This window comes from Silurus meridionalis, chromosome 26, assembly GCF_014805685.1.
Source record: "Silurus meridionalis isolate SWU-2019-XX chromosome 26, ASM1480568v1, whole genome shotgun sequence".
Lineage (NCBI taxonomy): Eukaryota > Metazoa > Chordata > Actinopteri > Siluriformes > Siluridae > Silurus > Silurus meridionalis.
Genome location: NC_060909.1, coordinates 3,893,503 through 3,906,689, shown reverse-complemented (window position 1 = coordinate 3,906,689; position 13,187 = coordinate 3,893,503). Strand labels below are relative to the sequence as shown.

The following is a 13,187-nucleotide window of genomic DNA, read 5'->3' as shown; positions in this document are numbered from 1 at the left end:
CTCTATCACTCTGTCTCTCTCACTCTCCCACGCACATAAATACTCTGAGCGCCATTTGCCAATCTACTGGAATGACAAGCGTCCGATTCCAGAACATAATGATCTTGAGGTTGTCATCTGTGGAGGCCCATTTAAAGGCGGTAGGGTCATCATAACGTTGTGAGTGGCAGAGCTGTATCCCACAGTGATGGCATGCTTTGTATTGTCTTCGTGTTAGTCACTGTCTTTGTGACTCAGAATGAAGACTCAATAGTCCAAAGACAGTTACGTAATGCGTATCTTGTCCAACCGTGGAATGTAAAAAATGGGCCATGGGTGGTGTTTGGAATAATTGCACTCCACTCAAGGACAGCTTGTTAACCAAACTTAGCTATCCCTATCAGCAAGGGTTTTTTCTGGTAAAACTACAGCTATGAAAATATAATAGTGTTATTAGGGTTTTATTTTAAAATGAACATCTGTCCATGCATGCCTTTACTGGAGGTCTAATATTAACTAAATCTGGTTGCTAAGAAGGGTGCGAGATCTCATCCTGAAGTGGCTACGAGCTATTTATTTGTGTTGCCTGGAGCTGTGCATATGCTATGCTCCATTGTCTTAGACTCAACTAAAAACCTTTAGGCAGCTATGGAAATTAAGTCACTGATGTCTTACAAACTGCAACCTGCTTGATGCTAATTCCTTACTTTGCATATTTCTTCTAATTGGTATAAAGAAAAGTGGAAGCATCGGTGTGACAAAACAACACAAATAAAGACAGCAGAAATGCACATAGACCAACACAGATACATGTATACATGGCCTATCGAGATAAAAATGGAATTTTCTATTTCATTAAAGGGCTTCTTTATACAGGTTTAAAACAGGTTATCTATCTTTGTAGAAACAGGTTATCTACAAACAGGTTATCTACAAGCAGGTCATCTACAGGGAGCAAGCCTTACATCAGTATATACTCACATTCACACACAACCCTTTTTTTTTTTTTTTTAAAAAAACCCTCCACTGCTGACAACTTGAGGGTTGTGTTTAGTACATGTCCTGGTCACAACCCCTACCTGTGTCATTATCTGGGCTCATCAGCATTAAAGGCCTCCATATTGAATCCTCCAAGCTGCACCTGAGGGCCTTTCCCAAGCCAAGGAGGATTGTTTTGCAAATGGTGTAGCATGTCTTGTGTCAAGAGTGCATTCGGTGCTTTGGAACTATTATCTGCATGATGCCAGTGGCGCTTTACAGCCTTATTGTCTTCCTGGCTTTTTCTGGAAGTTGTAAAGGACCCAAGCCATGCATTAGTCTGGCACTATTTCAAACACACTCTCCAAAGCATGAGTATAATTCTTTCATTCTGTCCTTTTTATGCACTCAAGGACTCTACAGCTTTTAGAATCTCATTTCATCCTACAGTCTGATGTCTAACTGTAATGTATCTTTCTCCTTTTCTCTTCCACATCCTTATGGTCACCTATTAATACACAGGTTGCGAGAAACTCACCGGGCAGCTATTAAAGTGATCCAGAGAATGCGCTATTTTGTGGCCAAAAAAAGATTCCAGGTAAGAATTCCCGGTGTGTTTTTTTGTGTGGTTTTTTATTATGCCAATACATTTTATCCTGGAATCAGAACTCCCCGTGCAGTGATGCTGCAGGCAGGTAACATTATATCTTATGCTGAGCTCTTAACTGTGGGATTTCAGTGTTAAGGTCAGATTGCTTATCACTATAATGTGAGTAATTACGAACTGTAATTGCGTCTCCATGAGGAGTTCCAATGTAATTGAGGTTTAATGTCTCTCCCGGTGCCTGTTGCAGCGCTGGCCTCATGCTAAAAGGTCTTTATCCACTGCACAATTCCTGGCAACAGAAAATTGCTTTTTTTTTTCTTTATGTATTTTTTCTACCAGCTCAAAATTACCACCAACTAGATGAAAGTACCAGTATAAAACTTGATGTTTTAAAGGCAGCACTTCCTCAAATGCTTAACTCTTAAGACCAACTAACTATCAGTTCTACCAGGAAGTGGTACTGCAACAACATGCTTAAGGTCTAGTTAACTAATAATAGATTACTACAAGGCTAGTGATTAGGTCTAGAATGACAGATATCCACATTTGCTGATGTTCAAAAAGTCAAAGTTAATATTATATTTAAATTTATCCACGTTTTTTTTACAGCTGGATTTACAGCTATCAATGTAAATCCTCTGCTTCATCTTTTTCATATCCAATGTCTTGTCAATATCGTCTCCTATTAGTTAGCCCACGGATACACTAGCAAACATTTCAACATTTCCAATAGATGATGGAGTATGATTCTGATTCCCTGGCATATGTTAATGCAAGTTGTTTGTACCACTGGCATGAATTTAACTAATATCAAAAAGTGCTTGTGAATGTGGCCTTAAGCATTCATTATTTCTAATCATTTGAGGCATATAGCAATACTTATTGATCTCCTCTATATCTACTGAAATATATTAAAAGGTCTAATTGTAACTGCTAAATGCATTTATTCATTTCTTCATTCTCTGATACATCCACTCAGTGGCCTTAAACCATACACATACAGGTCAGTTTCAGTTCACATTAGAATGAAACATCAGAATGGGGGGAAAATATGTTCTCAGCGACTGTGACTGTTGATTCGTTGGTGCCAGGCAGGCCAGTTTGAGTAGTTCAGATACTGGTGATTTCCTGGGATTTTCATGTAGATCAATATGGAGATTGCTGTAAAAAATATGAGTGAGCGAAAGTTCTGTGGGTGAAAACAACTTGTTACAGAGAGAGGTTAGAGGAGAAGAAAAATATTGATTTGAACTGACAGAAAGGCTTCAGTGATTCAAGTAAACACTCTTTAAAACCATGAAAATTAGAAATTCATAAAAGTACTTTAAGGTGGATTGCTACAACAGCAGAGTACCATATAACAGGCCTTGTCTGTTTTCTGATCTTTTGATATACACCAACCAGGCATAACATTATGACATTATAACATTTTGACAGGTGAAGTGAACGACACTGATTTCCTCTTTATCATGGCACCTGTTAGTGGGTGGGATACATTAGTAAGTGAACATTTTGTCCTCAAAGTTGATGTGTTAGAAACAGAAAAAAATGGGCAAGCGTAAAGATTTGAGTGAGTTTGAGGAGGGCCAAATTGTAATGGCTAGACGACTGGGTCAGAGCATCTCCAAAACTGCAGCTCTTGTGCACTGTTCCCAGTCTACTGTGGTCATTATCTATTAAATATGCTCCAATTAAGGAACAGTGGTAAACTGGTGACAGGGTTGTGGGCGGCCGAGGCAACAGATGAGCAAATTGCTGAAGTTAATGGTGTAAATGCTTAAAGGGTTTAGAACTGTTTTGGCAGCAAAAGGGGGACCAACACAATATCAGGCAGGTGGTCATAATGTTATGCCTGATCAGTGGCCATTTTAGATTTAGGCCCGATTAGTGTAGGTGTACTTAATAAAGTTGGTTAGATTAGATTAGATTTAACTTTATTGCCATCGTGCAGAGTACAAGTACATATATATATATATATATATATATATATATATATATATATATATATATATATATATATATATATATATATATATTATGATCAGTGACGTTAACAGTGCAAGAAGGCAACATAAGATAAAATGTAATTTGTGCAACAGTAAGAGGCAGTAACAGTGTGGCAGTAACAATAAGAGGCAGTAAGACTGTGGCAGTAACAGTGTGGCAGTAACAGTGTGGCAGTAACAATAAGAGACAGTAGCAGTGTGGCAGTAACAGTAAGCGGCAGTAACAGTGTGGCAGTAACAATAAGAGGCAGTAACAGTAAGAGGCATCACAGGAAACAATGTAAGTGTACAGTATGGTGACAGAGTTTTTTTGAGTAGTGTTAAAGTTACTGAGTTGGATGTAGAGATCAATGTTTATTGTTTAGTAGTGAGTGTGTAGAAACTGTAGAACATCAAAAGATATTTGTTAAGGTATTAACAATATTATCAAGAGTAATTAAGAGTAGAAAAATATACAGTTTTATTTTTTTATCAAACACTTTGAGTGTGTTAGAGTCACAAATCAAGCCAAGCAAATATTTTTTTAGGTCATATAGGTTCTAGTTTGTAGGAACATACTGTATTATATTTAGCAACACACACATCTATGTTGACATCGGGTCTCCATCCTACACACTTTTCCCCCTTCTTGCATTAGACGCTCGACACTGCTCCGTTTTTTTTTTCTGTTCCGCTTTCTATCTTTGTCCTCCTTTTCTCTGTGTCCTTTAATTTGCCTTTGGCTTACCACACTTACGTGTCTCTGAAATCCTCACCCTCACCCCTCCTCCTCTCCACCTCTCACACTCTTGTGACACCAAACACATAATCATGACCGCGTGTCAGACACTGGCGGTCAGTTTCGGCGTCTCAACTCATGACTCATGTTTGCTCGACTCTGAACACATTTACTCCCATCTTAATTGGGAGATCTTTCACCAGAGACGTGTGAACGTTTGCATGTTTCTCTCGTTAGAGTAACCGAAGCCTCGTAACAAGCACGTGACTCGCCACATTCTCCAAATGCTTCTTTGTGTCATCAAATAAAGTCAAACAGCTGAGGGTGTTAGAGTGCAGGTCTAATCAGGTTCAAAAGCAAGGAATCAGTGCTTAAGTGCTTGGACAATATGGATGTTTGGCGTCGGCACACGTGGGTGGTTTTTCTTCAAAGCGAAACTCGAAGCAAAGTGCTCTTAGTGCTCTGTGATCTGCAGCAGGATACATGTGAGGTGATGAGAGTTTATATAAAGTTTAGAATGATGCAGTGATTTACTATTTCAGCATGCGGTTGTTGGGTAGTTTCAGTGCCTGTATGGCATATATTTTTGTATTCCAGGGGTTTTAATTATAACTTTTAAGTTAAGGAAAGATCAAAAGAAACACAGTCCTGACTACATTTGTGTGCTTACAGCAAGCACGTAAACCATATGATGTCAGAGATGTGATTGAGCAATACTCTCAAGGCCATGTCAACCTCATGGTGCGCATCAAGGAGCTGCAGAGAAGGTGGGATATTGCACTTCATTTGATAAAATAAATGCTCCAGATCTAAAGATGTTTTATTCACATGTAATATATATTTCCTTCTGTATGAACTATTAGAGCACTGGATAGTTCAAACTTATTAATCTTCTTCATCTGCCTTCCATAGACTGGATCAGAGTTTGGGGAAAATGTCCTTGTTCCAGACAAGTTCAGGTAAATGAAATCAGCAATTTTTAAAGGAGCGATTGTAACTAAGACTTTCTGTATAACACCAATAGATGCAGAAAGAATGCAAATGCGATCCTTATATGATAGTGGTATATCAGAGGATAATATGTTACGTTTTGCTGGTGTTTGTTCATTATTTTGTCTGCATTCTGTATTCTTTTTACTTTCAAGAACGAGCTAAAGATCGAGGCACGAATACAATTGGTTCCAGACTCAAAAGGATGGAGGACAAGGTAAGCCCTTGCATTTTTCTTTTCAGATTAGGATTCTAAATTTAGCCCTAGTGGCCGTTTTTTGTGCCTCTGGAAAACATGGTGGGAAAGTCATTTTTTTCTTTTCATTTTGAAGTAACTTGTACTTGAAATACTTGAAATACTGCCATCTTTGGCTAAATGCCTTCAAATCGCTTCACAGATTTTGACATTGTGATGCTGATTCACTGACCTTTAATGAAGACAATAAAGAGATTTTCTGAAGTATAAGTAAGCATTCCTCAGGCATGGCTTCACACAGTTTGGTAGGGGAAGTGAAACACGTATTGTTGCCATTCAATTAAATGTCACATTTTTAACTCTGGAGTGCTAAAGAGTACTGAGGTCAGTGATGCTTGCTGATAAGGATGTGTAGTCACATGACTGTTCCCATGACTGTTTTTACATAAAGATATTCCGAACCAGAAGATAAAGATTAGGTGATGGAATGACATTAAAAATTATTTTGCTTGAAGGTCCTTACAAAAAAACCAAGATGTGTGTGTGTGTGTGTGTGTGTGTGTGTGTGTGTGTGTGTGTGTGTGTGTGTGTGTGTGTGTGCGTGTGTGGCCTCTTAACTGACTTGACTGACAGCCAGGGACTCAGGAGCTTTACAAACACTCTCTATGCTCCTGTTCATTTGCCACTCTGGCCCTAAATCCCTTTACAAACACTTTTTTTATCCCAGACATGAACTCCGGGGAAAACACACACTTACTGACGTACTTCTCCCCCTCCTTCTGTCTGCACTGCACTCCCACTCTGTGTCTCATACATTCTCTTTTCTTCTGTACAGCTAGACATCTTTCTGTATTCTTTTTTGACCCTCTAAATGCACATGATTAACACAGATACCTAGAAGTAGCATTAATAAAAGTATTACTTCGTCATGGTCTTTAACTCGAGTAATAAAAGAATTTCCTTCTGCAATGAGCTCATTCGTTTTTCTTCAAAGCGAAACTCGAAGCAAAGTGCTCTTAGTGCTCTGTGATCTGCAGCAGGATACATGTGAGGTGATGAGAGTTTATATAAAGTTTAGAATGATGCAGTGATTTACTATTTCAGCATGCGGTTGTTGGGTAGTTTCAGTGCCTGTATGGCATATATTTGTGTATTCCAGGGGTTTTAATTATAACTTTTAAGTTAAGGAAAGATCAAAAGAAACACAGTCCTGACTACATTTGTGTGCTTACAGCAAGCACGTAAACCATATGATGTCAGAGATGTGATTGAGCAATACTCTCAAGGCCATGTCAACCTCATGGTGCGCATCAAGGAGCTGCAGAGAAGGTGGGATATTGCACTTCATTTGATAAAATAAATGCTCCAGATCTAAAGATGTTTTATTCACATGTAATATATATTTCCTTCTGTATGAACTATTAGAGCACTGGATAGTTCAAACTTATTAATCTTCTTCATCTGCCTTCCATAGACTGGATCAGAGTTTGGGGAAAATGTCCTTGTTCCAGACAAGTTCAGGTAAATGAAATCAGCAATTTTTAAAGGAGCGATTGTAACTAAGACTTTCTGTATAACACCAATAGATGCAGAAAGAATGCAAATGCGATCCTTATATGATAGTGGTATATCAGAGGATAATATGTTACGTTTTGCTGGTGTTTGTTCATTATTTTGTCTGCATTCTGTATTCTTTTACTTTCAAGAACGAGCTAAAGATCGAGGCACGAATACAATTGGTTCCAGACTCAAAAGGATGGAGGACAAGGTAAGCCCTTGCATTTTTCTTTTCAGATTAGGATTCTAAATTTAGCCCTAGTGGCCGTTTTTGTGCCTCTGGAAAACATGGTGGGAAAGTCATTTTTCTTTTCAGATTAGGATTCTAAATTTAGCCCTAGTGGCCGTTTTTGTGCCTCTGGAAAACATGGTGGGAAAGTCATTTTTCTTTTCACTCAGTCAGATGTGTTTGCGCTTTATTTTTTTTCTCCATACTAAGTATTTTTTGTGTTGCCACGCTGACAGCGATGACTGCCTCCAGTGATGACAGGATGACCCGCCTCGTAATCTATTGCTCTTCTTCCCATAGTACATTGGTAAACAGGAAGCAGACAGTGTGTGACATAAACAGGAACAAATAGCTGGAGCTTTTTAGGCACACAGGCGCCTGAGGCATTCCTCTGACTCTCTGGTTGTATTCTGCCCTGCCACCCACTGTGAACTCAGGCACTGCAGTATGTGGGACAAAGACATATTGCACAACATATCACACTCGTGTTATGTAAGCTGTATGAACAAAACAAAAAAAAAAACGTACGTCCTGTACAAAGATATAAGGTATATACAGGGAGTGCAGAATTATTAGGCAAATGAGTATTTTGACCACATCATCCTCGTTATGCATGTTGTCTTACTCCAAGCTGTATAGGCTGGAAAGCCTACTACCAATTAAGCATATTAGGTGATGTGCATCTCTGTAATGAGAAGGGGTGTGGTCTAATGACATCAACACCCTATATCAGGTGTGCATAATTATTAGGCAACTTCCTTTCCTTTGGCAAAATGGGTCAAAAGAAGGACTTGACAGGCTCAGAAAAGTCAAAAATAGTGAGATATATTGCAGAGGATGCAGCAGTCTTAAAATAGCCAAGCTTCTGAGCGTGATCATCGAACAATCAAGCGTTTCATTCAAAATAGTCGACAGGGTCGCAAGAAGCGTGTGGAAAAACCAAGGCGCAAAATAACTGCCCGTGAACTGAGAAAAGTCAAGCGTGCAGCTGCCAAGATGCCACTTGCCACCAGTTTGGCCATATTTCAGAGCTGCAACATCACTGGGTGCCCAAAAGCACAAGGTGTGCAATACTCAGAGACATGGCCAAGGTAAGAAAGGCAGAAAGTCGACCACCACTGAACAAGACACACAAGCTGAAACGTCAAGACTGGGCCAAGAAATATCTCAAGACTGATTTTCTAAGGTTTTATGGACTGATGAAATGAGAGTGAGTCTTGATGGGCCAGATGGATGGGCCCGTGGCTGGATTGGTAAAGGGCAGAGAGCTCCAGTCCGACTCAGGCGCCAGCAAGGTGGAGGTGGAGTACTGGTTTGGGCTGGTATCATCAAAGATGAGCTTGTGGGGCCTTTTCGGGTTGAGGATGGAGTCAAGCTGAACTCCCAGTCCTACTGCCAGTTTCTGGAAGACACCTTCTTCAAGCAGTGGTACAGGAAGAAGTCTGCATCCTTCAAGAAAAACATGATTTTCATGCAGGACAATGCTCCATCACACACGTCCAAGTACTCCACAGCGTGGCTGGCAAGAAAGGGTATAAAGAAGAAAATCTAATGATATGGCCTCCTTGTTCACCTGATCTGAACCCCATTGAGAACCTGTGGTCCATCATCAAATGTGCGATTTACAAGGAGGAAAACAGTACACCTCTCTGAACAGTGTCTGGGAGGCTGTGGTTGCTGCTGCACGCAATGTTGATGGTGAACAGATCAAAACACTGACAGAATCCATGGATGGCAGGCTTTTGAGTGTCCTTGCAAAGAAAGGTGGCTATATTGGTCACTGATTTGTTTTGTTTGGTTTTGAATGTCAGAAATGTATATTTGTGAATGTTGAGATGTTATATTGGTTTCACTGGTAAAAATAAATAATTGAAATGGGTATGAATTTGTTTTTTGTTAAGTTGCCTAATAATTATGCACAGTAATAGTCACCTGCACACACAGATATCCCCTAAAATAGCTAAAACTAAAACTACTTCCAAAAATATTCAGCTTTGATATTAATGAGTTTTTTGTGTTCATTGAGAACATGGTTGTTGTTCAAATTAAATCCTCAAATAAAATTAATCCTCAAAAATACAACTTGCCTAATAATTCTGCACTCCTGTATATATATATATATATATATATATATATATATATATATATATATATATATATATATATATATATATATACAGTATCTTTATGCATGTTTATGTGCAACAAACGGTAAAAGTTAAAATTACACAAGTTAAACTCAAGACTGGGCCAAGAAATATCTCAAGACTGATTTTCTAAGGTTTTATGGACTGATGAAATGAGAGTGAGTCTTGATGGGCCAGATGGATGGGCCCGTGGCTGGATTGGTAAAGGGCAGAGAGCTCCAGTCCGACTCAGGCGCCAGCAAGGTGGAGGTGGAGTACTGGTTTGGGCTGGTATCATCAAAGATGAGCTTGTGGGGCCTTTTCGGGTTGAGGATGGAGTCAAGCTGAACTCCCAGTCCTACTGCCAGTTTCTGGAAGACACCTTCTTCAAGCAGTGGTACAGGAAGAAGTCTGCATCCTTCAAGAAAAACATGATTTTCATGCAGGACAATGCTCCATCACACCGTCCAAGTACTCCACAGCGTGGCTGGCAAGAAAGGGTATAAAGAAGAAAATCTAATGATATGGCCTCCTTGTTCACCTGATCTGAACCCCATTGAGAACCTGTGGTCCATCATCAAATGTGCGATTTACAAGGAGGAAAACAGTACACCTCTCTGAACAGTGTCTGGGAGGCTGTGGTTGCTGCTGCAATGTTGATGGTGAACAGATCAAAACACTGACAGAATCCATGGATGGCAGGCTTTTGAGTGTCCTTGCAAAGAAAGGTGGCTATATTGGTCACTGATTTGTTTTGTTTGGTTTTGAATGTCAGAAATGTATATTTGTGAATGTTGAGATGTTATATTGGTTTCACTGGTAAAAATAAATAATTGAAATGGGTATGAATTTGTTTTTGTTAAGTTGCCTAATAATTATGCACAGTAATAGTCACCTGCACACACAGATATCCCCTAAAATAGCTAAAACTAAAACTACTTCCAAAAATATTCAGCTTTGATATTAATGAGTTTTTTGTGTTCATTGAGAACATGGTTGTTGTTCAAATTAAATCCTCAAATAAAATTAATCCTCAAAAATACAACTTGCCTAATAATTCTGCACTCCTGTATATATATATATATATATATATATATATATATATATATATATATATATATATATATATATATATATATATATACAGTATCTTTATGCATGTTTATGTGCAACAAACGGTAAAAGTTAAAATTACACAAGTTAAACTGAATACTGGAAGAAAGTGGATATATATATATATATTTTGTGGATAGATGAGTCCAAACTGGACAAAAATCTGTGAGAACATGAAAGATGATGTGGCTGCCTCACATCCACAGTCACCCATGTAGGTGTAAACTTAATGGTTTTGGGGTTCTTTTGGAGCAGGGAAGGTTGGAGACTTTGTGAAAGTGAAAGGAAAACTAAACCAACATGGCTACCACTACATACTTCAACTCACACCATGCAGCTAATTGGAATTGACTTCACCATACAACAAGAGAAAGAGCCGAAGTGTCTTTCCAAGCTCTGTAAGCGTTATTTAGTGGGCTGGAGTGTTATCTATTATAGAATGGCCTGAAGAGTCACTGCACCTGAATTACAGCTCTAGGATGAACTGGATCTCAAGGCCAGGAAGAAATCTCCTACCAGTGTAGAACAGTTTCAGCATGTTTTACAGGATTAAAAAGTATTTTAGCTGAATGTTATTAGAGAAATAAATTTCCCAGATGCCAAGATTGTGTAAAGCCGTTATTCATGCTAAGAATACGCTTTTCTATTGACATCCTTTATATATTTGTATTAAGTCAAGTCAAGTCAAGTTTATTTGTATAGCGCTTTTCACAACAGACATTGTCTCAAAGCAGCTTTACACAAATCTAACATGAGTACTGGAGTATAAGATTATAAGTGATGTTCTTTCTGCAGTCTTATACAGTCTATATGGTTAGTAGCTCCTAGTTTTATAAGCTCAGCATTTGTGATCATCACAGATCCAGCATCAGCTTCTCCATGCCAGAGCCTTTAAACACTCCAGGAGGTCCAATGTCAAACTCCACACATGTAGCGGGATCCAAATGGCACTGGTACGTCTCTAGATGGTTCGGGATGTTTGCGAGTTCGGCATCTACTTCTTCAAAGGTCCGTAATCATCAAGATGGTGGGAGGTGACTGGAGCTGGCCAAACCTCAGGGTGTCTTGGGATGGGGAGAGAAAGAGAAGCAGTGGAGAGAAATTAGCGTAGCTGCTGTTCATGATATTAACAGCACAAGTTGATAATGTGCATGTGATCAGATGTTCTGGAGCACAAGGTTATGATATGTGATGTGTGTTATGTGTAGGCTTTGCTAAAAAGATATGTTTTTAATCTACACTTAAACTGGGTGAGTGTGTCTGAGCCCTGAACACTGTCAGGAAGACTATTCCAGAGTTTAGGAGCTAAATGTGAAAATGCTCTACCACCTTTAGTGGACTTTGCTTTTCTAGGAACTACTAGAAGCCCAGAGTTTTGAGATCTCAGGGAGCGTGGCGGATTGTAGCGAGTTTGTATTAGTGATGTTATAAATGTAATTACATCACATTTATGTATTTGTTTGGTCAAAGTGAATCTTCATACTATTACATTTCCTGGTTTGTTGCATATAGGAATCAAAAACGGTAAAAGACACACACACACACACACACACACACACACACACACACACACACGCATGTGAATTGAATGAATGGGGTACTAAAACAAATTTTATGACCCAGTAGTCACTTGCTGTTCCTACAGTATTATAAATATATTGGGTTTGAACATGAGCTTGAAACTATTACCCATACCCACAGGAACACACTCACTCGTTTTAAGACGGATAGGGAGCACAATTCAAGCTTCCTACTTTTTTTAAACAATTGTTCAAAGTCGGTAATCATGCCGTGCCCCTTCCGAATAACAAGAACAGTAAACAAAAGAACTGCACTTTACCCTATGAGCACTTTTTCATTTAAATCCACGAATACAAAACACAAAACCTTCTTTCATTTGTCTCTTTGTATGATTGATTTTTTTTGTTCGGTAAATGTGGGTGTAGTGTTTCTAGTATAAACTGCAATTGCAGGAAAAACAAAACAAATGAAAAAATGAATTATAAAGAAAGTTATTTTTTTATTTATCATTGCTTCCTCGGTTTAAATGTGCTATTAACACAAATCTGTTTAAACAATAAACTGCAAAAATAAATTCAGACACCTAATAATGTGAAGTGGCAACAGTGGCAACTCCCTGAGGTGACCTGAGGAAAAATGCTCACAGGGAAGAGTGCAAATCCGAGTCATTAATCTTCCACAACTGTTTGCTATAAAGTCAAACAGTACAGTGTGTTAAAAGGATGTTCATTGTAAACATGAGCAGAATTCTTAGCTTTAAATCTATGGAGAAGAATCAGTGTTGCCCCATTTATACCAGCTAGACCTTTCTCTTTAACATACTTGTGCATTATTCTACATTATTTTGAATCTTTGACCTTGAATATAATATGCTAAAATGTCTAACATTCGTCTAACAAAGTATGGTGCAACAGACACTTTTTGCACTAGCGTCCTCATGGACCACAGAAAGAGAAAAAGAAATGTAACAAATAACTGTGCTGCGTCTATTATGCCGTTTCTGATCAACATAAACCAAAAAAGGGCAGATGCAACCTGGGGTCAAGCAGGAAGGCTGAAAGCTTGCATTTTCTTCCTGTGAGAACCGATGCTCATGATATGTCACAGGGCAGCTGAATACATTCAGAGGAAAGTAGTAAATGTCAGCTGGGGCATACATGAGCACAC

At 38.8% G+C, this 13,187-nt stretch overlaps 1 protein-coding gene across 3 annotated transcripts in view; it reads left to right on the top strand.

Annotated features, from left to right (window-relative positions):
* The window catches only part of kcnq1.1 (potassium voltage-gated channel, KQT-like subfamily, member 1.1), a 48,860-nt gene that overhangs the window by 32,394 nt on the left and 3,279 nt on the right, over positions 1-13,187 (top strand). For all 3 annotated transcript variants that reach the window (XM_046840597.1, XM_046840596.1, XM_046840595.1), the window contains 4 exons: positions 1,480-1,555; positions 4,961-5,055; positions 5,201-5,247; positions 5,434-5,495. In XM_046840597.1, coding sequence (XP_046696553.1) covers positions 1,480-1,555; positions 4,961-5,055; positions 5,201-5,247; positions 5,434-5,495 — 280 coding nt within the window. The remainder of the gene's footprint in view (positions 1-1,479; positions 1,556-4,960; positions 5,056-5,200; positions 5,248-5,433; positions 5,496-13,187) is intronic.